Below are 23,411 nucleotides of genomic sequence, written 5' to 3'. Positions count from 1 at the left end.
ACTGCAGCCTGTTCCCATGCCCCACTGACCTGTAGCTGACCTGTGTGTCTCACACTCAAAAATAGATGCAATCTACAGCCTCCTTCTACTTTTAGCTGAGGAAGTGAGGGACATAAAAGTACTTTTCTGTGGTAAGACCTAGCCTTCCCAGGGATGACTCCTAATGGTCGCAAACAGCTGCCTGCTCTCTGGGGTGGGATTCTGACATTATTTCATGAAAACTGGGTTATATAAGCCTCAGTACTTCAGTTAACTGTTTCTATTTTGGATGCTCTAGTCAGGATCTAGTCTCCAGTACTAAAAAAAAAGTAAAAAAATCATGCAAACCCCATGTGCTTTGACATTATGATTACATTTGCATTGGGAAGCAGATATGGGGTCAGGGTGCTGCTGGCCCTTCCCATGTCCTCAGAAGGGGTTGTAGTGAGAAAAACCTGTATTCCATAGAGGAAATGCTCGAGGATTTTGCTATTCTCAAATTAAAGTTGAGGGCAGTGGAGGGTGACATGTTTATACAGAAAACCACCATGCAGAAATAAAGACAGGTAAGGGGGTGTCAGGCAGTTATACTCTTAGGAAAGGTGACATGATAGCATTTAGGATAGGAGCCTCTAGACAAGACAAGCACTATCCCTTCACAGTAAATATCCATTGCCATTCTTGGTTTGCCTGTTGGCACGCAGAGAGAATCACAGAATCACAGAGCAGCCTGAGTTGGAGGGGACCCACAAGGATCATTGAGTCTGACCTCTAGCCCTGCACTGTGAGTACACAGCTTTGTAAAGCAGCATCTCTTCTTTCCATCTTGGGGCACCACACATTCTCACACTGCTCCTCCTCATGCTTAACATGAAACATGGCAGCAGAGCTATTCTATGTATAGAAACTGCTTTTGAGGCAGGACAGAACATGGAGTAGAAGTCACTACTGAAGACCAATCCGATGAAGATGACTTCCCTGTAGGGAGGAAGCCTTGTGATGCCTGAGTGGCTGCTGAGTGGTTCTGTGTCAGCTGTGCTGTTGGAGGCCACAGTGCTATCACAGAACAAATGCAGGAATGCCAAATACATATTTGGGAACTGGAAGGCAGCCTAGTGAGGGGATGAATAAGGGGAAGAAGGAAAGAGGTCTTTCTCCACATCTCCACGCTGCAAAATGGGATCAATCACAGCTACGCTATTGCTAAAAGGAGAGGGAACAGACCAGTAAGAAGCACCATGGTCCCTGGCCACAGTGACCAGCAAGAGCAGGCAGAGGGTTGGATTCCCCTTCTGGCTTCAGTATTGACCCCTCCTAGGTCCCTTTCCACGAGGTGCCTGTCCTATCTGTGCCAATGGCAAAGGCACTGGGACAGGACTGCCTGGTGCTGCACGTGCACAGCACTGAGCACCCCAGCATTGGTACCAGCAGGGAGCCATGGAATGGCTGTTGTGAGAGCTGCAAAGCAGGAGGAAGGGCAGAAACCACAACTTGCCTGTGACAAGATTAGTGATATCTTAAAGGTTAGGAAAGTAGCTTAATAAATTCCCTGTTGCCTTGGACGTTGAACATGCTGTATCAATAGCAGAGATTGTAAAATGCTTTTGGCAATTCTTAACAGTAATCTGGAAGATAATGAAGGTAAGAGACATAACAAACTAACAAAGGGAAGTACAATACTCGTAAGAGTATGTATGAAGCAACTGCTGTGACAGAAAATATGTATGTTGGATTCTCCCTGCTAATACAATGTGATAAGTAGCTGCTGAACAATTATGCAGTGTTCATATGCAGCATTAAGCAGTTGTTTGGTTTCAAACAACTTGGAAATGGCTCTATATTTCCCTGTCCATAGATTGTTTTCTGTCACTGCTTAGAAGTAGATACCATTTTGAGATTTTTGGGGTTAAAGGACACTGGAAAATGATGGCATATGGTTGGTGATTTCCCTGAGAAGTATTACTTCTTTAAAAAACATTGACTCCGTTAAATATAAAGTGCTCATGGGAATGTATCCATATCTTGATAATCTGAGAGGAGATTATCTCAATATTTTGTTTCTATGAAGCACAAACATTTGCTTTTTGCATTACCTTTGATAGATAAAAAACTGATAAAAAAGCTCTAGTTGCAATGTTGAGAATGTTTTAGTCATATAAAAAATAAATGTTTCCAGGAGGTCAAATAATATTAATTCCTCTCTTTCATTATGTTTTTAATAAACTTATTTTTTGTCTGTATTTGAGTCAATGTTGACATTTCAATGTCTCAGAATTTTCCCTAAGATAGAAATTTTAAGTTTTGATCCATTCAAGTAATTGCTTTATGTTACAGCTTCTTTTATAGCTTCAGCTTCTCATAATCCTGCTCTCTAGATTGCATAGAGTCTGAAATTTATGCTTTCTGTTCCTCTTCATAGATGTCTATTCTAACTCTGATGACAAAGGATGAAAATCCACATTCTGTTCCAGACTAGTGAAACAATGTAAAATTATTTGGAGAAGAAAACTGAAACTCAGGATACAAATCAGCTGATATATTTATGCCTTCAAATAAGAACTCTGAAATGAGTGACTCCAACACAGAAATATTTGGCCAGCTAGTGAGAGGAAAAGGAGTGGAAAGAAAACTCCATCATGATTTCAAGCAGCTGTATGGGGAGCCTGGCTGGCTGTTTTGCACTGGTAGTCCATCCAGTTCTGTGCCTGGCAGCAACTGTTTCCAGGTATTTCATGGAAACGTAACAAAAATTCAGTGTTGGCTTGCATATAGGAAAGTCTCTTCCTTACCTAAAATGCAAGAAGATAGCTTTGTCCTACACTGTAAGAGTCAACACCCTTTCCTAAACACTATTTTACTCCGTAAATCCCTGAAGACTGTACCTTGAATTTTGCAAAACATGCCACACTGATGAATCTACAAGTGCAACAAGATTACTTTTGTTTGCAAACAAAATGCATTATTTAATGCATATTAATCCATACCCATAATTTCCTAGTTTGGGTTTCACAGTCTGTCACTTGCTGTGGTGAAAAGCAGTTCCTGATCTCACTTCTCTGTTTCATTTCTATACATGTTTAGCACTTCCCTTCTCCAAGAAAATGACAGAAACATAAGAAATAGTGCAGCTTTCCCCTTTCATCAGACACCTCAAGAAATCCCAGTCAAGGCCATTCCTTGGGGCACGTGCAGAGATCCCCATGGGGCAATTGATAACTTACTCCATTGCTTCACAGTGCTTACTCCTGAAAAAGGTCTGTGGGAGAAATGCTTTACTATTTTCTTAAAGGTCTGGTCTTCTGGAACTTTAATCCAACTTCTCTTGTATTCGGAATTTATTTCCCACCACTTTCTAGCTATTTTCAAATTATTTGAAGACATTCTCATGTCCCTGTTTAACCTTCTTTTCTGGAAATAGTTTTCTTTTGCTAGTTGTGGATCTTTGTGATCAGAAAGAGGGAGAAAGGTCTGTGAGAGGCTGGATGTAAGTGCTGAACTCCAGTGGCCCAGAAGGGGTCTGGGCAGGTCCTTGATGTCAGGCTGTGTTCACTGAACTAGCACTGCTCCTGATGACTGTCTCTGACCTCATCCCACAGACCTCAAATGAGGGACATTCCATGGCCTCTCCAGTGCCTTACTGTCCTGATTGCTGGAAGGACTTCCCTAATGAATTTCCATTGCCAACACTTAATCACAGTGGTTGCTGTCCCTTCTACCGTGAACATAAAGAACTTTATCTCTTTTCATTGTGATGGCTGATGAAGTATTTGAAGACCTTCTCCCTGCGCTAGACTGAGCAGTCTTTCTTGTAGACCATATGCCCAACTACTTCCATTTTCTCTTGATTTTCTGGTAGTCGGAACTGTATTTCCAGTGCAGTACTCCAACTGCACATTAATCTAAGTGAGACCTTATTAATGATCAGCAGAGGAGTTTTATGTCTCATTATCTACATACCAATGCATCTTTACAGCACAAAATCCTTGACTCGTGTCCAGCTCCTTAGAGAACTGGGCTGACAACCACAGTCCATCCTGTCTGCAGAGTTGGTTAGGCCTGCCCAAGGATAAAATTTTGCACTTGCCTTCTACTGAGTTTTCAAGACCATCTCTGATTTGCAATTACCATACTGTTCTTCACTGTGTGCCCTCAAGTTTGACCTTGTTTTCAAGTTTACAGCCTCTACTCACAAACCTACCTTTTCATCACCTAAGGTGCTAATGAGAAGATTAAATGGTCTCAGAAACAGCATAGAGTCCATTAAAACGTGTCCCTACAATTTTGACTGAATAATTTCTTGCTGGTATTGTGTCTGCCTTAAACAAGTTTTATCTAAATCCTATTTCTACTACTTGATTATAAAGGTATCAAAGTCTCCTTACCATCAAAATAAATGGCATCCTCAACTGATGTAGAGCTCTAAGGTCTGCTTAGATGCCTGTCAAGTAAGCTGTGTATCTTGGCAGACCTAAGTCAATAAATTTATGTTGTTTATAATTCACTATTTAGTCTTTAGACAACCACATGTACTTCTCTAAGGAATGAAGTGAGGTTGTATTCCCCAACTCTTCTTTTCCCTGTCCCCTTGGTAAAGTATAAGCCTGACAGTTACTCTTCCCTTGAACGGCCCTTTTCAAGATCTCAAGAGAAACCATCTGAGATGGTTGCAGCCAGATATCCAGTTTGTGGATAGACCTCACCATACTCGAATGATCTGAAACCCGTTTGATTTGTCCCTGTACTCTCCAAATTGCTTTTCCTGGTTCTGCTTTGTTTATATACCTTGTGCAACTGCATTTCTCACCCAGTTGCAGCACACCTTTCCAGCAAAGACTAAAGCACAAAAAAAGGCTCTTATCTCAGCTCCATCTACCATCTTTCCTCTCTGTGGAACAGGAGATCAACATTTTCCTTTGCTTTCTCTGTCCTGGTAACACTGCCACAGAATACTTTCCTATCACAGGAAACAGGACAGGACACATTATGACTCTGCTTTTTTGGCTTTTGCCTTCACCTGCTTTTGCAACTTTATTCAAGTCATGTTTATCAATCTGAAATAATTTCCATTTTCTGTGAACTTTTGTCTTTGCTTAAAGACAAGGAAAAGCCAGTGATTTAGTACAGTAAGTCTGTCCCTACTTCTCTTTTTCCTCTGGGCTGGTTTGTGTTTTTATGGTCATACACGCTATATAACTTCTCTATCCATCAAAGCTTTCAGGTATGAAATCTCTTGAGTTTATTGAAATCTGTCTACCCCAAATATATTATTTTGATTTTCCATTTGTAAGTCACAGACTTTGTAATTTCATGGTCATCCTAGAGGGTCCCTAACGTGTATCTTTTGGGGTGTCACAATGGACTAATCACTCTACAGAAAATCTGCATAGTTAGATAAAAGATTTATTCGTGCCCCAAAGATTTACTTCCTTGTGCAGGGTGAGGTTAAGATAATTAATACGTTTTTCGGGTTTTTGTTTTTTTTTTTTTTTTTTTTTTTTTTTTTTTTTTTTTTTTTTTTTTTTTTTTTTTTTTTTTTTTTTTTTTTTTTTTTTTTTTTTTTTTTTTTTTTTTTTTTTTTTTTTTTTTTTTTTTTTTTTTTTTTTTTTTTTTTTTTTTTTAAATAAGCAGAATATTTTCATGACTTGTTTCTCATGTGGGTGTTTCTTCTGCTGGACTTGCGAGGAGATGTTACTAGTTAACTGAATTTGAGAATGGTGATTGAGTTTTGGAATTTTTTACAGCATCATTAGGGTATCTTAGATGCTTTTGGTTAGGAGAAAATTAATATGCAAAAGCTATTCTTCTCTCAGTCAAATCACAGCTTCTTTTTAGATAAGCAAACAGCAAAGCTACAGGAATGCTAATCAATGTGGGACACAAAGAACAAAGACTTTCCCTCTCTTCTGCAACTCTACCCTCCCACTTAATTAAAAAATTGTCTTCCTAGGAAGATAATGAGTAAAAAGAGGGAAGCGGGAAGCAGAAGTAGAGAGCTAAAGGAGAAGCCTGTGCTGAAACAGAAAGTATAATTTTGACATTTCCTGATTCCTTCTGGAATTAAAGAATCACCTGTGATGCACCTTTTCTGGATTAATATGACTGATCTGTGTGCTCCAGCCCTCTCCAGCCATGCTCACACAAGCTGGGCAATACCTGAAGACCACCAAGGTCCCTGCTCCGTGAGCACAGACAGCACAGCTGTCAGATACAATGGTCTGCAGTGCCACAGAGTAAAACTCACGTGCATGGGTCTGCAAATCCCCCGCTTCGCGATCCCTGGGATGAAGGCAGGTAAAGAGACTAGGGCTAAAGCCTGGAAAAGCTTCCTGTACTCCCCAGTACCCTTCTGCTGGAGTGGGAAAAGCATTCCTGCTGCCTCGGAGAGAAGTAGGTAGTGCGGGAACAGGGTGAACAAACCACCGATGGGTCCATAGGGAAAGGAAGGTTTCATCATGGAGCCAAGTCACGTTGCTGTTCAGAGTTAGAAGAGGATTTGGTGGTAGAAGAGGAGAGCAGGAACCCAAATGTTGTCTACTGAATGTGGCTGCCTGCCTTCAAGGCTGTCTGTAGGGCAGCAATGAGAGCTGCTGGAGCACTTTTGTTGATTTTGAAGGTGAAGCTTTGCTTTATCACTTCACCTCAGTTCTCATTGGGAAGCTATCTTCTCTGTCTGCCAAGGTTTCCCAGCTCTTTATTAAAGGTAAATTTTCATCCAGAAAAAAATGGACCCTTGTTCTCTAGGAAAAGCTGAGAAAATGGATTTTTCAAAACCCTGAATATGCAAACTCTCTCAGAATAGTCTCACAAACACGATTCAGCATTCCAGGGGCAAACGGACACATTGACACATTTTGTACACTGTGGGCTATTTCCCAGCTAGCATTCCTCCCATGGTAGACACAAAACACTATTAATTGTTTTGGAGACACTTTCCTATGAAGGAAAGAAAATCCTTCAAAGAATTACGTAAGATTGGACCATGTTCAAAATACATGTGTTGAGATGAAGATAATCACTCCTTTGGAAATATGCAGCTCTACAAATTGTTCTCAGTACATAGAACAGCACGAACTTTTCACCAGTAAATCATAAAACCTGACATTTAGGTAAAACCAAGAATTTTCATGCCCTTTTTGGAATCTAGTTGCTATCAGGAAATGCTTCTTTTACCAAAACCATCAGATTAAGCCAACACAGATTTGCATATTGTCTAATTTGTCCCAAATACCTAGGGGAACAATTAGAGTATTACTGGCTACTACAACTTCTGAGAATCTCTTCACATGTTTTTGAGCCAACTGGTAAAAAATGTCACATATTTAATTTTTCAATGAATAATTTCAGATACTCATAGTATAGATTGTTTCTATAATAATTGTTCTTTGAAAGAAGGTAATCCATATTTAATTTATATTTAGAAAAAGGAGTCTGAAAGCCTACTTGCAATCTATTTTCAGCTTTGTTCATGTATAGTACTTTAGAATGTGCATATATCTAATAAAACAACAAGCAGTTCAGTCAGAGATTACTAAACACAATCTATCTCTTTCCTAATCAAACAGCAGCTATTGTTTATTTCTTTTCTCTGTTGCACTGAATCCTTTTCAGCTCAGCAGCATGTAAAGCAAGGACTAATGAGGAAGGGATCACCTTTCAGAAATGCTGGGTCATTGCATCAGATTTTTCAAATGTCTTCTCTTTTGGGAGATGAGGTGGCTCAGATGGTGGGCTGCTAAGACGGAAAAATATCAGTGTATTACTCATCTTATTCAAGATGCCAGCATGATCTTTGTAGTCTGTACTGATGCAGTAAGTGGTAAGACAAGCCACTTAATGAAGCTGTGAAATGATTAAATACCACCACTCATTTAATAAGAAAAAAGGCATTTTCTGGATAGGCAATTCTGCAGCTTCACTGTACAGACACTACATATGATGAAGTAAGTACTGGAAATAAGGAAGGAATATCAGACACACTACTTTGCTTGAGGCACCATGTTTCACAGCTGTTCCAGTACACGAATACTATTGATCTGGTAATCTTCCAAAAGAAAAGCTGCATTATCTTTTTTGCGATTGAGGTAAGTCAAGAACAGCTTCACTGAGATTTAATCTAACAGTACTCCTGTGCCACATGAAGCCAACCTGTTTCCCAAGGAAGGTCTGGTGGTGATCAGCGGAGGGCCTGCTGAAGCAGGAGCCTACCAAGTAGCCCTGTGTAAGAGATATCCTGTTCATTAAATGTCTTCATTTGTCACACACTCTGTTTAAGCAGGTGTTTTCACTGCCTGAGGACCACAGTGCACTCTCCTGTCCTCCATCTGCAGCTGAGAGGGAGAAAGTGAGTATATTCCATTCTTCTTTCTTCTTTGAAATGCTTGAAGAGTGAAACAACTGTCTACAAAATGCTGTGGAACCGCAGTCTTCCAAAAAGTAATGTGTAGCAACTTATACAGCAGGCAAGAAATCTGTTTGGTCATGGGATCCCTGGCAGCTTTGGGCACCGTAAGCCAGGACGTCAGAATGCAGCTCTCACGTACGTTGCTTATTGCTTGCAGGAATCAAAGCGTCTGTCAGCTATCACATTCCCATTCTGAAGAGAGGAACAAGTTGAGGTAAGGATGAGGAGATCTGTTCCAGTTTAGCTCTGAAATTCTTTCTCTCTTGTATCAGCTACAACAACTTTTTCTTTTTTCCCTTCATGTGATATTTCAAGCCTGTGTCTTCTGCTAGGAAAATGACCATGATGAAAGAGAGAGCAAGTCCTCTTTCATGTGTGTGTGATTTCAATTCTTTCGTGGGGGACATTGGTTTAATCTGAAGCTGTTTGAAAATATTTTTTGTTCATGCACTGTGAATTTTAAATAAAAGAATTTAGCAAACCAGTGTAACAAAGGAAGGTCTCTCTGTTACACTGGAGGTTTTTCTTTGCTTTAGGTGGTATCATTTTTACTATACTAATCTCTGGCAGTTGAAGGTCTCTGAGAAGAAACAATGTACTAGCAACATTAAAAAAAACCCAGCTAATAATAAGAAAAAAAGTTCTCAAAACTTGTTCGTGTGAAGCAGACTTCAACTACTGGAACTTGTTTTCAATTCGACCTTCCAGAGAATTTATACAGTTTTCAGAGACTGTGGTCCAGACCAAACTGGACTCTTGACATGACACTTGATGCTACACAATCACGAAAGACTTTCCCTGATAGCCTCAACAGGGCTAGGAAAACAGGATGATTTTTCTGTGACATAGCTTCACTATGATTGACGTGTCACATTTGCAAAGCTAATGTTAAGTAGCAAAGAGCAGAGAATTACATGGGGATTTTATATGTAGGGTGGTTGCTCCCGAAATTACTTGTCTAAAAGGGTGTTGACCACTGCTGCCTGCCTGGAAGACTACTGAAAGTTATCCATAGCCTTAAAACTGGCCTTTCAGTGATCATAGGTGTGACATACATGTTATATCTCATGTGGCAGTTACTTGCAGTCTTTGGCAGGCAGTAAAATATTTTAGATTGTGCATAAGTGAAACTACAGTTATTGTACATGAAGAAGATAGAACTGGGGATCACTATGTTCTTGGCATAGTGACACCCTGCACTTGTCTCACGTCGGACACCACAGCTCTCCCCAAAGGGTGATCTCAGTGGGGTAAGGGCTCAAAGGCATGAGGCATTACCCTTGCAGGTTTTGGGACATAAACAGAGTATATATGCAAGTCCTGTGGCATCTCCATTGTTTTCTCTTGCTGCAACATTTCCTAAAGTCAGAATGATGTTAGTTGGCTTTTTAAAACTTATTTATTTTCTTACCTGAAAATCCTATGGCATTAAACTTGACTGCCAGTGTAACAGATACGAACCAACTCCCTCCACATTAGGAGTGATATCTTATTTCTGGCAGTAACTTCTGAACAGTAAGCTTGATTGTCCTTGCAGGACCAAGTCAATGGCTAGCCCTGTGTGACCCCTCTGGAATGGTATTTGGAGGCTGAACTGAATGCTCTGGTTTCCCAACAGGGATGCTGCAAGCAAGATGAGACTTACATGCCCAGCTCTGCTGGTGATACACTGCTACTCTGCAGCAGCTGATGCCTGGAATGCATTTCTAAATTTAGGAGCCTTCTGTCTTTCTGGGCATATTCCAGGTGTTCCAAGTCACAAAGCTCAGGGATCATCCGACAAGTCACAAAACCTTTAGCCTTTTGCTGTGACTTACTAGTATTTCATATTCCCCTTCTATTCTTTTGGAACTGAGAGCTTCATTTTCAACTGAAAGTCTCAGCAAACCTGACTTAGGTTGTTACAACTCTCCTTTATCTAATGGACCTAAAGAAAAACACCTCACTGCAAACCAGACCCCCAGCCCATCTCCTGATTGCAATGTGGGTTCTGGGGAGGATCACTTGTATAAAATTCACTGTCCTGATCAATAAGAACTGTTAGATTTAAAGAGTGGAAATGAAGCTAAAGATGGACTCACACAAGGAAATGATATTTGCAATTTTCTAAATACATTTTTAAAAATGCACAAAAATAAAACTGAATTGAAAACTTGTCATATATGGCTAGGATCCCAAGACTTAATTAAAAGTTGTTATTTGACTTGAGTATTACATACTCCCCTACCAGTAATCCATGTTTGCTGGAATATATGTTCTATTCACATTTTGTGCAGTTCAGGTTCTGTAGGCAAGCTCATGTTTCCCCCATGGGTTTCCTACAAATTAAATGTCCTTTAAATAACTCCACTATAACTCCATAATTTAGGATATTTTCCCTGGGCTATCATCAAAGATGTCAGGGTCTGTACTGGAATGCCTTTTCTTGCTGATATCTGTTTGCACAGAACAAGCCTTTCTTCTGGTATTAAAAGAGTCCATCAGTTGGCCACAGACTTGACTTATTTACATAATACATCACTTGAGCTTGGAAAACCTAGGCTCTAGTCCATGCTTCTGGTCCTCACTTCTTTTTCTAGTGATTGGTTGTTTTGCTGACTTGCATTATCAAGTCTTTGCAGTAAAGAGTATATACTACAGTGCATAACACCTAGTGGGGTTGTGGGACCCACCTGGAGAACCAGTAGGAATCCAGGATTCCTGGATCAGAGCGTGACTGCAGGAGAAAAAGAAGAAATAAAACAAACTCAGAGGTTAATGGGCGAAGGAGGGGAAAACACCAGCACATTGAGGAGATGGAGATGAACCAATTGTTTGGGAATTGGATTTTGACAGCTGAATTAAAAAAATAGAACTCCTCCAGGAATTATCAACTAAAGCTACCTATTTAATTATGCAGCTGTGTCACACCATGGGCCTGAGGCACCTAATACCATGTCTTTAAAAGCACCAGATCTCAGCTTGCAAAATAAGATAAAACTGTGAAGAATTCTGAAGAGCAAAAATTCAGTCAGGATTCTAAGAGGCACTCGTGAAGTTCCCTTGATACAGCGAGAAGCAATTCCTGTAACAAAGAGCTCAGCTCACATCATGCTAAAAGTGTGGGAAAGATAATTGCACAAATGAACTCTGGAGTATGAGATATGGAAGAACTCCTGAAGTACTTTGCTCCAAATAATGCAAGAAATCATTGCTAGAGGCAAGAGTTTAACCCAGGGGTAATTCTTCACTTCATTCTCTAATGACTGATTTCTTCCCTTGAGGCAATTCCCAGGGATGCACTTCACCACTTACATTGCCTAGATTAATGCAGGATGCAAAGACCTGGTCCCCGTGCCTCTGTCAAGTAGTAAGTGACTGCAAACTATTCCACTGAAGTGCTGTTGTTGCCTAGAAAGCAAACTATTACTAAAAGCTTTTTATTTTAGTATGTTTCCTAGTACAGAGGTAGGTGCACATGACTACAATAACCTCTGCCTGTAGAACTCATTCCATTTAGGTGTTCATACTTTTTTGCTGATAAAAGTATGAATCCACAAAGGGAAGCTTTGCTTGTGTAGCTGCCTTAGTAAAAACATTCTAGTACAGAGTTGGCGTAATTTACCAATCTTTTGCATGGAGGACTAAATGCCTTTTCCTGGGAATGGTACAGCCTGAACCTGGTACTGCTCTGCCAGGTCTTCCAGACCAGTTACAACCTACAAAATATTTTCAAAGCTTTTTGAATTTTTTTCCTTCCAAATACTCTTTTGAAGCCATTAATGATACTTTAAAGTCATAATCCAAGACTCCAGTCGCTTGACCTTGCTGACCAAATTTAGCAACACACAACATGCTTTGTTCAGGAGTCCTAACTGAGCTCTGGATGTTCATTACATTGGAATACATGGCAAAGCTCTGCTTTATCTGACCTTGAACTCGTTTTTTTTTGTTGTTTGTTTTGCAAAATACCTTTGATTTTTCCTTCTTTCCTCCCTTGCTCCCCCCGTTGTTTGGCAGTGCTCTTGAAATCTCTGTTTTTCATCCCTGTGGCAACAACAACAGGTCAAAGCATACACCATGCAAGTCATGGCTTTAATCCATGTGCATTTGTTGTATGACTTCTCTTTCTGTCTCCATTTATTACTCCTTATCTCTCCCCAGTATGTTTTGCTGCCCCTGTGCACATCTGTCATATCAAGTCAATTTTCCACCTTGAGTTTATAGCAATCTGGTGCTGGTTCCTGCTTCCTCAGTATTTTACACTACAGTCATATACCACTTCAGCCTGCAAAGCCCCTATTTGTACAAAGAAACAAGCATGTTTTACTCTTGTAACATGCTGATCCGAGTGCTCTGGATGTCCTTCATCATTAATTTGACTGTATCATCCATGAGTTACATTCTTGGATGTCTATAAACTTTTTTTCCAATGCACTGACCTTCCCTGTTACTGCCTGTTTGCTTTTTTACAGTGAGAATCATGATATGTTTGCAAGCAGACTGTTGTCTATTCCTGACTGTGTCTCCTGGGGACTTTTTTCTTCAACTGCACATTCCCAACGAAATCCATCATGCTCGCCCCTTTCTTAGCAATCAGGACTCCTGACTGCACATCCAGTCTTTCTTTGCCTTACACAGACCACCAGCTGGGATTTGCATTACTTTTTGCCTTAGAACTCACATCCTGTAGCGGTTAAAATACCCTATAGAGAAGGTGACGTGCTTTTCAGGCTGCAGATTTTTTAAAATCAAGGCTCAGACTGGCAATGCCCACTGGGTGGCTCCAGACACTGCACCTTGCTCCTCCTCTAACTGCACTTCTACCTACTCAGTGTTAGCCCAACTCTACAGAAGTACTTGTAAGTGCTGACTACTAGCAAGAATGACAGGGCAGAGCCTGGGGTGACAAACAGATGATGCACCAGATACATAGTTAATGGTTATTAATGAATATTTGCATCATGGTAGTGCCCAGAGGCTCAGGCTAGGGTGCCTATGCAGGAAGCAGCATCAAGGCCTAAATTCCACACATTGCCCTTGAAGTAATTAACTGAGGCATGTAAACTCAAGAGAGAGACAGGCTTACGCAGATGCGCCTTCCCCATTGACCACATGGGGGATTAAATGAGATGATAGTCTAATTTAGGTTATTTAAACTCCCGAAGATACACAGGATGAACATAAGCTTTTGGGAGAAGAGACCTCCTGAGGACTGGAACTGCAGCAGTGTCATTCATGGCTCTGTGAGCATGTGTTTGTGAGCGTGTGTGTACACTTCATGTTCTGACCTCAAAATGTTGTGTACATATGTGCATGTTTACCCTGAATGTTCTGGCCTTTCTCTGTTCAGCACATGAAGAGTGGTTTGGCAGGGAAGAGCAAAGTCCTCTGATTTAAGGTGGAGACTAAAAGATCACTGTAAAGCAATAAAATAAATTAATACTGTTGCCCAGCTCTCTCCTTTCTCTTTGTAAATATAGGTTTGTAATTTCTTTCAAGACGGTGCACATGTAAGTTACCTCCACACAAGCTTATCTTCCTCTTACAGAATTTCCATAATTTTATTTTTTCCATCCACCAAGTTCCATATGGACTAACTGTGTGTAAGGATCTGTTTTGCCAATACTGCCCAGTGTTAGGGTTGGTGTACCAAGGAAAGCAAACCAACCAGCCAACTCCAGCAAAGATAAGCATAACAAGGAAAGGAATGGAGACTAGTCAGTTTGGTTTTACTCCAGGCAACTATCTCACTTGGCACATGATTAAGATTTAATTTGGACATAATGAAGTCAACAACTCCTATTCTTCATGTTATACTACAATTTGCTGCTTCAGGAAACCCTTGTCAGTTCTACCAGGCTTAAAAAAGTATGAAGGTCTTAGACGGATTACCATGCAGAGGGAGTGTGGATAATCCATGTGCAGTGACATACGTAAGATACATACATAAGATAATACATGGACAGTGAAGAGATTTCTCCATCTTACAGCATCAGATGGAGAGTGAAGTGCATTTTTTACCTTTGATTTGTTAAAACCAAGGAGGTTCTGGAGTTTTTCACCTGATAATCTTCCACCAGGTCTGATCTACTACAGCAACAGACACCCAGCTTTGCCCAAAATATCCACTTTATTGAAAGGCTGCAATTACTGAAATTTCATTTTTCTTCCTGAATCTGACCCAGAGGTAATAACTGACCCTTTCACAAGGGGTTGCAGCATGTTAAACCACTTAAAAACTGATGGTACTTCACAAGTGTTAGCTTGCCTTGGAAACCTGCTTCTGTTCTTTATGAACATGTCTCTTAAGCTATAGCACACTGACATGGATGAAATTCAGAATCACTAGAGGTGGAAATCCCCTGAAATGTAGAAGCAGAGTTTTGGAATTTCTTTTATATCTGGCTCTCAAATTAGGCAAATGGGCGTCTCTATCAAGGTCCATATATGGTACACATATTTAAGGAGAGCATAGATGGAGAGAGTAAACAGTCAATCCTTTTCCTTAATTTATAAGATGTATAACAATCATTAAATAACTACAAGCTAGAAATGCATAGGAGTTGTGAAAGATACAGAGGTTGCTTACTACTAAACACAGACCACCAGCATTTAAGCAACTGTTAAGGCACTCACATGTCATTCTGCTATTTTAAGTGTGAGTTCCAGAGCTGAAGTAGTGAACTGTGTTATTATTTTTAGTCTTGTTTCTTTTTTTTAAAGTGTTACCTCTGAATATATTATACCATATAAAAACCCCATCAAACCCATTGCCACTCAGCAGCTCTTAACTCATTGCTCTTCTGAGATCATCTTGCAAGTCCTGAGAAATTCTCTAATCACACTGCAGAGCAGGTTCCTTTCAAAATCTGAGATATCCTATTATTGAGGATTTATGCCTGGTTTCGTTTTGGAGTCTGTTTTCCTAGAAAATGTATCATATACAAAATACATCCCAGCAAGAGTTCAATGGGAGGTAAAGTTTATGCTCTTTTGGAAACCATAGTCCTTAGGGGTTGTCAAATTGAAATCTATGGAGCTTCAGTATATGAGAACTGATATTGATCAGATCTTCAGACAAAAGACCTGGAGATGAACACCTGCTTCTGTGCAGGAAGGTTGATATTCACTCACAAGGTGAGCAGAATTTGAAGATACTGAGCGGCTATGATGAGACATTTTTGCTATTTCACTCAACATATGGGCAGCATTGTCATATGGGCAGCATACAGAAGTAGAGTGAAGCCTTCTCTACAGCTGCATCTGGCATTCTAGGTAAAACCCAAAAATGCTGAATAAACAATACTCCTGATAATTTTCTCCAGCTGCTGTCAGTGTAGAAGTTGCAAAACAAGACACACTGTTCTCTGCACTAGCACAAGCTTCAGGAACTGTTCATACTCTCTGAAGGCTAAGGCTGAAGGGAAAAGGATGAGACCTTGCTAAGGAGAGGTTTAGGGCACCTCTGGTCCTGACTTGCACTGTCTACTCTAGGGGAGGTCTGAGGAACTGGTTTCAGCATCAGATGATCCTTCTTTTGAAGGACTGCAGCGTGCAGTCACATCTGTCTTACGTGCTCTGTCTCCTGCTGTCATGCAAAGACCATTAGTGACAGTTCAAGATAGACTTTATTATATTCAGAGTTACCAGTCTGAGACATGTTAAGTTTTTATCCTGGAAAGAAGATGCAGGAAAGAAACATTGGCATGAGAAAGAAATGAAAGAATGAGCACTGGAAGGAGAGAAAATGCTAAAGGTACAGCAGTTGTAACAACCTCAGCTGAACCACGAGTCTGTATTTGACGGACTCTTCAATGAGAAGAGACTTTGGTGTAGACCCCATCTAGCACCACAGATGATTCACATCACAACAAAACACTCATAGTCTACTAATAACATGTATTAGTAAGGTTTTATATTCTGCATATCAATTTTGCTTGGTGATGGTTTTCTTCTCAGGGCCCAGCTCAGACTCTCCTGACAACACTCAAATCTGGGCATTTACCTGGAAAGATTCAGCTGCAGTAATGGAAGAAGAGGACAATTCTGCCAGCTTTGGAGAAGTTCTGCTGCAGTTTGGATCTGTTTCTACCTACATTAAAACTTCTGTCTAATATCTGATAAGCAGACATAGGTCAAGCACAGTAAAACAATGGAGAGCCTTGCACAAACAAGGCACATTTTGCTTGAGAGAGGTAGTGTCATCTCTCTTCCTCCAGCACTGGTCATTTCCCTTCTACGCCTGCATACAGCATCTATTTTGGTCCACCATGCCCTTTTCTTGGATGGAAGCTGTGCATCTTCTGCACTTCCTCTCACAGGCATCTTTCAGTTCAGCAGTTCTTTAAAATACTTTCCAAGCTTTTTGTTAGAACAACAGCAGCACTTTGAGCTGGGAGCTGCTGGGAGGGAGGGAGTTTTTATGGGCATTTACTAACTGCTCACATCAGCAAGACAGCAGCAAGCAGCAAAGATGTACTTGTCCCAGGAAAGAGCTATGGTCCAAAGCACAGACCTTCCCCTCCCATCATTAACACTGGAGCTCTCCCTTCATGCTGGCCCACCATGGAAAAGTTTTCTGCTAGAAGTGACACATCTGTGGCTCATAACCACCATGCACAAGGGTGAAGCACTTCACAACCCCAAAGGGCTTTTGTAAGTGTTAGAAACTTGGATGTGCTGACAACCGAGTAGGCCTGAACCTTGGCTGCTGTCCAGCATTGCTTCACCCCCAAGAGCTGCCACAGTGCCAAAATGCCACAAGTGTCTCTTATCTGTGCATTTTGGGAATCCAGAATCCACTGGTCTAAGCTGCCTGCCTGGCTCACATGTCCAAAAAGGCTGCTCTGTTAAAGCAATAATTTGTCAGCCCTTGGAATTGCTGGGTAGCTCCTCATTCAAGGTGAACAGATGCACTGTTGATTACTGAAGGGATATGCCACTTTGCTGAAGATTTATTTCAGTGGGTTTCTTCACTCCAGGAACCACAACAAGTTCAGTTCTGGGATTTCATGACAGTGTCTGTTGTCAGGTAGGGAGATATATTGTCACGGAATATTTCTTGTTTCCATGATACACAAAAGCTTCAGAACAATGAACATTCTTCACCTTTTGTAGTAAGCACAAGCCACCAGCATGTACTATAATTTAATCTATGGAACCAAAATAATTTGGGGATAATTTAAAATGCTGTGAAGGAACTGCAGGTTTTGAGTGGGCTGCTCTGGTCTATGAATACTGCCTGTTAATACCCAGATGTCAAATGCCAACTTCCCATTCACTGTTGTAAACAAACTAGACTGTCATGTGGTAAAAAATAACCATGGGAGGCATGCAACACATTCCAGGATTTGTTTCACCAGGTTTGTGATTTGGAGAACAAGTTTAAAGGAAGGGAAAAAATTTTCTTTAATCTTTCACTCATTTTCTATCATTTACCCCACATCTAAGATAGGTGCAGAAAACAGATCACTTTTGCACTCTGTAATACTGTGAAAGAAACTCTGAAATGTCTACTTCCCTCTAAGACTGACCCCAGATCTTTAAAAACCATAAAAATCCAAAATAGCTTTAAAGTTTCTCTGTTCTTTCTGAGAATAGTTTGTGTTGGGAGATATCCAAAATCCATGTCTCACTTCACTCTGCCATTGATACAATGCTGCCACCAATCTTCCAGCCAGGTTTCAAACATTTAATGTCATCCCACTACTGCCAGACGTTCAACCCACTTAAGACTAAATAAACATTGAATAAGGAGTTCAGTCTTCTTGTTAAGTCCACTGGACCAACCACTTTTTAAAAGAAATGCAAGAGGTAAAGGATTTTTACATTGGGCATCTTGTCTTATTCTGAGGATTGAAGACAGGCAAGCAGGGGTGCTGGAAACCCAGGACCAAACTTAATTCAGCTCTTCTAATTCTTCTATTTTCACACTGCTTTCTCGGAAACAAAGGCTATTTCTAGTGTTAATACATTTCAAAATCTCTAAACATGTTAAAATAATGCCAACTGTAAAATCATCATTCTGTAATCCACTGTCACACCATTCATATGCCTACATCTTGTCCTCATCTTGCCCTCCCTGGTTTTTTAACTTGTAGGTGCATCATGTACTTCTACCTTTTCTTGATGTTAACTGTCAGCATAATGATAGTATTAAATTATTTGTATTACTTTCTTTATTCTGCTTTATTCCTGTTTCTGTGATGCTGATATTTTTTCCCTTGCCTAGCCTGAAGTGCAGAGAAATGCTGAGTAATGTAAGCACTCTTCTTCAAAATGGTTTTGCAGACAAGAGAGCTCATTAAATCATTGCACTTACTCATGTCTAAGTTGAATCATCTCCACATGTCCTTGCAAGCTACAAGCTTAAGTATAAGAGTTCTTATATCATGATAACATGGAATTCTAATAAATAAGAATCAGTGTGTACACTCATGCATTATCACTGCCTCAGTCAAAATGAAACACTTCCCACACAAAGGAACACTGGTTACACTAGCTTAAGAATAAACACTACAAGCATGTTTACATCTTGCAAAACATATGATTTTAGTGGGAAAATCACTTAAAACTGAGTTAGAGAAAGCAATACTCTACCAAAGCATTTTTGTTATGTGAACATTTAAGACCACCTAAAACCCACTGCTAGCTCTTCTGTTTCTCCAAGGTAGAGATATTTGCCTTTTCTGGACAAAACAGACCAACACGAACCCACATCCTCATTTAGGAATGTTAGTCTGGTCTCAAATACCATCTCCTTCAGTTTTCTGTTCCAAGCATCACAGTTCATTCAGCTTGTCAGACCTATTGTTTACAGTTGGCCTGAAAATAAAGATAGCTATTTCTCTTGTACTGTAGCTGTTCATGTAGTAAAAGCAGAGATGGAACCTTTCTGAGTGCTTCAGTGGGTGTAGAAGAAATAGTGCTCTCTGTGCTGGTGATGGGATGCTCTGCTGCAAGAGGAAGGGGATGACTGCACGTTCTTCCTTGTTAAAGGGTCATGGGTACTGGCTGCCAGCAGGTGCTGGACATTGACTCTCATGAATAAGCTTCACCCTGCTCCTAGAGTAAACACAAAAGACTTCATGTATTTTCCAGTATGTGTGCCACAAAAACTCTCCACAGACATACTGATGCTGCAGCTGCTCTGTGCTGGGACATACGATGCAGTGCAACTCTAATGAATATGCAACATCCATGGCACAATGGTCACACAGTCCCCAACACTATGGTTGGTTGTTCTTGCAGTAATTTTCTACCCTCCTGGTGAACCATTTTAGTCTGTCCTCTGTCACCCTCATCGAGAGGGTTCCCTTGGATAGTGCACAGCGGACTTCCAAAGGGCCACCAAGCCCCTGCAAACATGAACAAATGAACTGTAATCCTCCCCTCTGTTTCTCTCCTGGGAATGCAGAGGGAAAAAGTAGTGCACAGGCAAAAAAACCCACAACCTTTCAGTATGAGTCCTTCTGCTTCACTCCTCCAGATAATGTTCTTGACATCTTCTCTCTTGCTCCCCTTTCCACAGCTCTTTACCTTCTCAGCCTATTTTGATGGGCTCTGGATGAGTCATGTTGTCACAGATGTAAATTGCAACCAGAATAATGACCTCTACCCCTACTGTCTCATCTCTAGAGTTCAGATGTAATACCTTCTCATTTTAATTACTTTTTTACTATCTTTGGAATTCCCTTAGAAAACAACAAGGAAGTTAAGCATGTTAGCAAGGCTGTCACACAAATGTCCCTTCAAATCAGGAGCAAGCAGCTGACTTGTCATTGACAGATAGGTCGTCACAGGAGAAGAGAGCTCAGTTACTTTCAAATATTCAAATATTTGATTTCCTGGTTGCATTTAAGGAAGAAAAAAAAGCAAACCATAGTGACAAGGTTTTACACAGTCATTCATCTTGCATTTTGAACTAATTAAGCAAAGCAGGTTTCATTGTGTTCAGTGGTGGTAGTCTTATAGCTGAAATTAGGCACTATCTCATGTGTTTTGCTGAATGCAGTCAGAACACTTTAGCACCTTGCAGCATTCCATACTAGATGAATTATGTACGTATTTCGGAAGTACAATCCATGTATTCTTTTTATCTATGACATTAATTTGTGAAGTAAAACATCACATAATGAAATCTAAAAAAATCTTTTTTGCCTTATGCTACCACAGATGTAGAAGAACAACACACATTCTCAGATCAATTTCAATAGCAATCACAGATCAGAGACCTGTAGAATCTGGTCCTATTTGCTTTTTCTCTGTCACTTATAGCCTCAGATAACAAATTTGTAAAGGCTGTGTTGTCAAGTTTTACCAACTTTTGCCAGCTGAAAAAACTCTAAATTGACATAGGCTAAATGGTAGAAGTACCTCTGGAATTTCTCCCAGAAGGAAAAAAGGCATTTTCCTTCTGAGTTTAGAGCCTATTGTTTGTGGCAAAACAAGGGAAAACACAACAAAAGAATAAAAAAAACATCAACTCAGACTGTGATGGTAAACTGATAAAAGGGAATAATTCTAACATCCAAACCTTGCTTCTGAAAGCAGTAGGTATTTGATCTGCTGGTGGCATCTGCTGTTGCATTTCGAAAAGTCATTTGCACCAATGAAAAGTGAGTGCAAAAGAATGCTGCTTTGAACTCCTTTTGGCTGTAGGAGGTGTAAAGCAATGGAGAATCTCTCGAGTGTTGATAAGTCATACATGTGTATTTGAAGGAGCAACTCAACCTGCTTTTTAACTTCCTCATGAAAGTAATCCATAAAAGTCAATTAAACACAAAGATAACAGAGTGGCTCTATATTACAAATCATGGACATCTAGGAGACAAATTCTGAGCATGTTTGGCTGTACATGTGACCACTTCCTATACTCTTCCTTGGGCAGAGTAGGGAAGAAGATGGCAGCTGCTGCCTTAAGAAAGTGACTGCTCTTAGGTAAAGCTAAAGGCAACTGTCTCTACCTGTGAATGTTTTCTTCCAGCTTTTTCACCTTCTGCTCATCCTCTTCTGACTGCCTCCTTCTGGCTTCTTCTTCTTCTGCAGAGCCAGCAGGAATTCCCTGTAGCAGCCATTTTTCTCGAAGAGCTTTTGACTGTAAGATAAAAATCCCATATCTTAGGATCAGACTGAACAAAAACCATCTGGAGATTGAGAAGGAGCTGTCTTTTCTTCTGAATATTAGACTGCCCCACTGAATTTCTGGTTACTGCTTTAGATAGTCAATAGAAGCCAGTCTATTAACTGTTTATCTAGATGTCAGGTCTTCCAGATTTAGGACTGTCAGTTTTACAGTATACATTTTATTTACCACTAATGCCTTAATATAAAGTTATTTTTAATCTCTGTTAAAAACAAGTGTTTTAACCACACAAATTAGTGAGTCCTGCAAGAAACAAAATCTTTGAACAGAAATGTGAATCTCTCATGAATGATAAGGCATGTGCTGGAAGGACTAAAGTCATAAACTTCTTTAAGCTTCAAAAACAAAAGAGCAGAGTGCTCTAAGTGTACTGTGCTTCATGGAGGATAAAATAATTATAATATTAAATCAATCTAAGACGTTATTTTTTATTCATACAACAGATGTATGAAAATATTTACAGGCAGACACACATATACATACACATATACATGCACATAAGCACACACATCATCTCTTAGGTAGACACAAATTGAAAAAAAAAGGAACAAAAACCTTCCAGAAACCATGAGTATCCCAGGACACAGCAACACTGCTGCAGAAAGCAGCAACAGCCTTCACCTAAGAGAATTATTCCTGGGAGTTTAGCTGTGCTTTCCACACCAAAAACCTGGCTACAATCTCACCCTGCTTGTTTAACTTAGCTGCAGCTGGTCCAGGGGAGTTCACCACTGGAGGTGCACGAGTTGGAAGCCATCCTTTACATAGCACATCTGTCTGTGTTTCCTTTTTGGCCCAAATCCTGCCAGAGGAATGCGGCAGATCAGTCGGCAGACAGGACAAGCACCTGTTGTATGGAAGATCAGGAGCCCAAAGCTAAGCAGGACTTTGCCCCTTGGCAAAAAGAAAACTGAGCTGGTGGAAAAAATGGTCAGCCAAGGGACTAACCAAACTTGTCCCTTGCACTGATCAGTAAAGGGGAGACTTAGTTTTGAATCTGTGAAGTGATTGCCAATGCCAGTTCAAGGAACCAGCTCCTCTCTTGAGAAGAGAAGTTAATAGGGAAGTCATCAGTTCAAGGAAATTGCATTTCAGATGTAACCCCAACATGCAAGCGTGTCTTTTCAATGCCATGTTGTTGTTGGAATAGAACTTGACTTGAGCAAACGATGGGTAAAGGAAAAACATCTACCAACAAAAACAGGCTTCAAAACTTGCCCAAAATAGAAAGATTTTTGACACAACTGACAAGGCTTTCTGGCTAGTTTTTAAGGGTATTTATAGACATAGTATCTATGCACAACCTATTCTTGTCACTCCATAACCTATTTAACATCAGGTAATTAGATTTAGTAAGGCAGTAGACAGAAAGCCACACAAAAAACACAAGCAAATGATAAATTACTCCACCTTTCACTGGCTTTAACTGTGCTCTGCATGAGAGGATTTTTTGGTGGATTAAAGTGATATCTATATCAATTAGGACATCTGCATGACAGAAAAGGTGTCATGCTCTTGTCCCATGAAATCATGTTCAATAGTTGGACCTGCTGGTGCTAGTGCTGTTCTTTACCTGCCTGAACTCAGTTTTGCTCATGGTCTCCAAGGTGTTAGTTCCCAAAACATTAGGAATGGCTATCTCCAGCCACAGTTTCTGCAGTTTTCTAATCCTTTTGTTGGCACTACCATCTGCCATTGTTTCCTGTCACATTTCACAGGGCTCTGCAGAGGGATCTGGATAGACTGGAGAGATGGGCTGACTCCAATGGGATGAAGTTCAACAAGGCCAAGTGCCGGGTCCTGCACTTTGGCCACAACAACCCCCTGCAGCGCTACAGGCTGGGCACAGAGTGGCTGGAGAGCAGCCAGGCAGAAAGGGACCTGGGGGTGCTGATCGACAGGAGG

The 23,411-nt window shown here is 40.5% G+C and overlaps 1 protein-coding gene across 1 annotated transcript in view; it reads right to left on the bottom strand.

The window, feature by feature from the left end:
* Nucleotides 1-23,411, bottom strand: part of LOC114068478 — a 92,456-nt gene that overhangs the window by 5,618 nt on the left and 63,427 nt on the right. Inside the window, exon 3 of the mRNA XM_027904639.1 lies at nucleotides 21,328-21,458. Coding sequence (XP_027760440.1) covers nucleotides 21,328-21,458 — 131 coding nt within the window. The remainder of the gene's footprint in view (nucleotides 1-21,327; nucleotides 21,459-23,411) is intronic.

The sequence above is a fragment of the Empidonax traillii genome, unplaced genomic scaffold (assembly GCF_003031625.1).
Source record: "Empidonax traillii isolate 1590-97213 ecotype Southwest subspecies unplaced genomic scaffold, ASM303162v1 scaffold3:size4013460, whole genome shotgun sequence".
NCBI lineage: Eukaryota > Metazoa > Chordata > Aves > Passeriformes > Tyrannidae > Empidonax > Empidonax traillii.
Note: the sequence above shows the minus strand (reverse complement) of the source record. Positions and strands in the feature narration are given on the sequence as shown.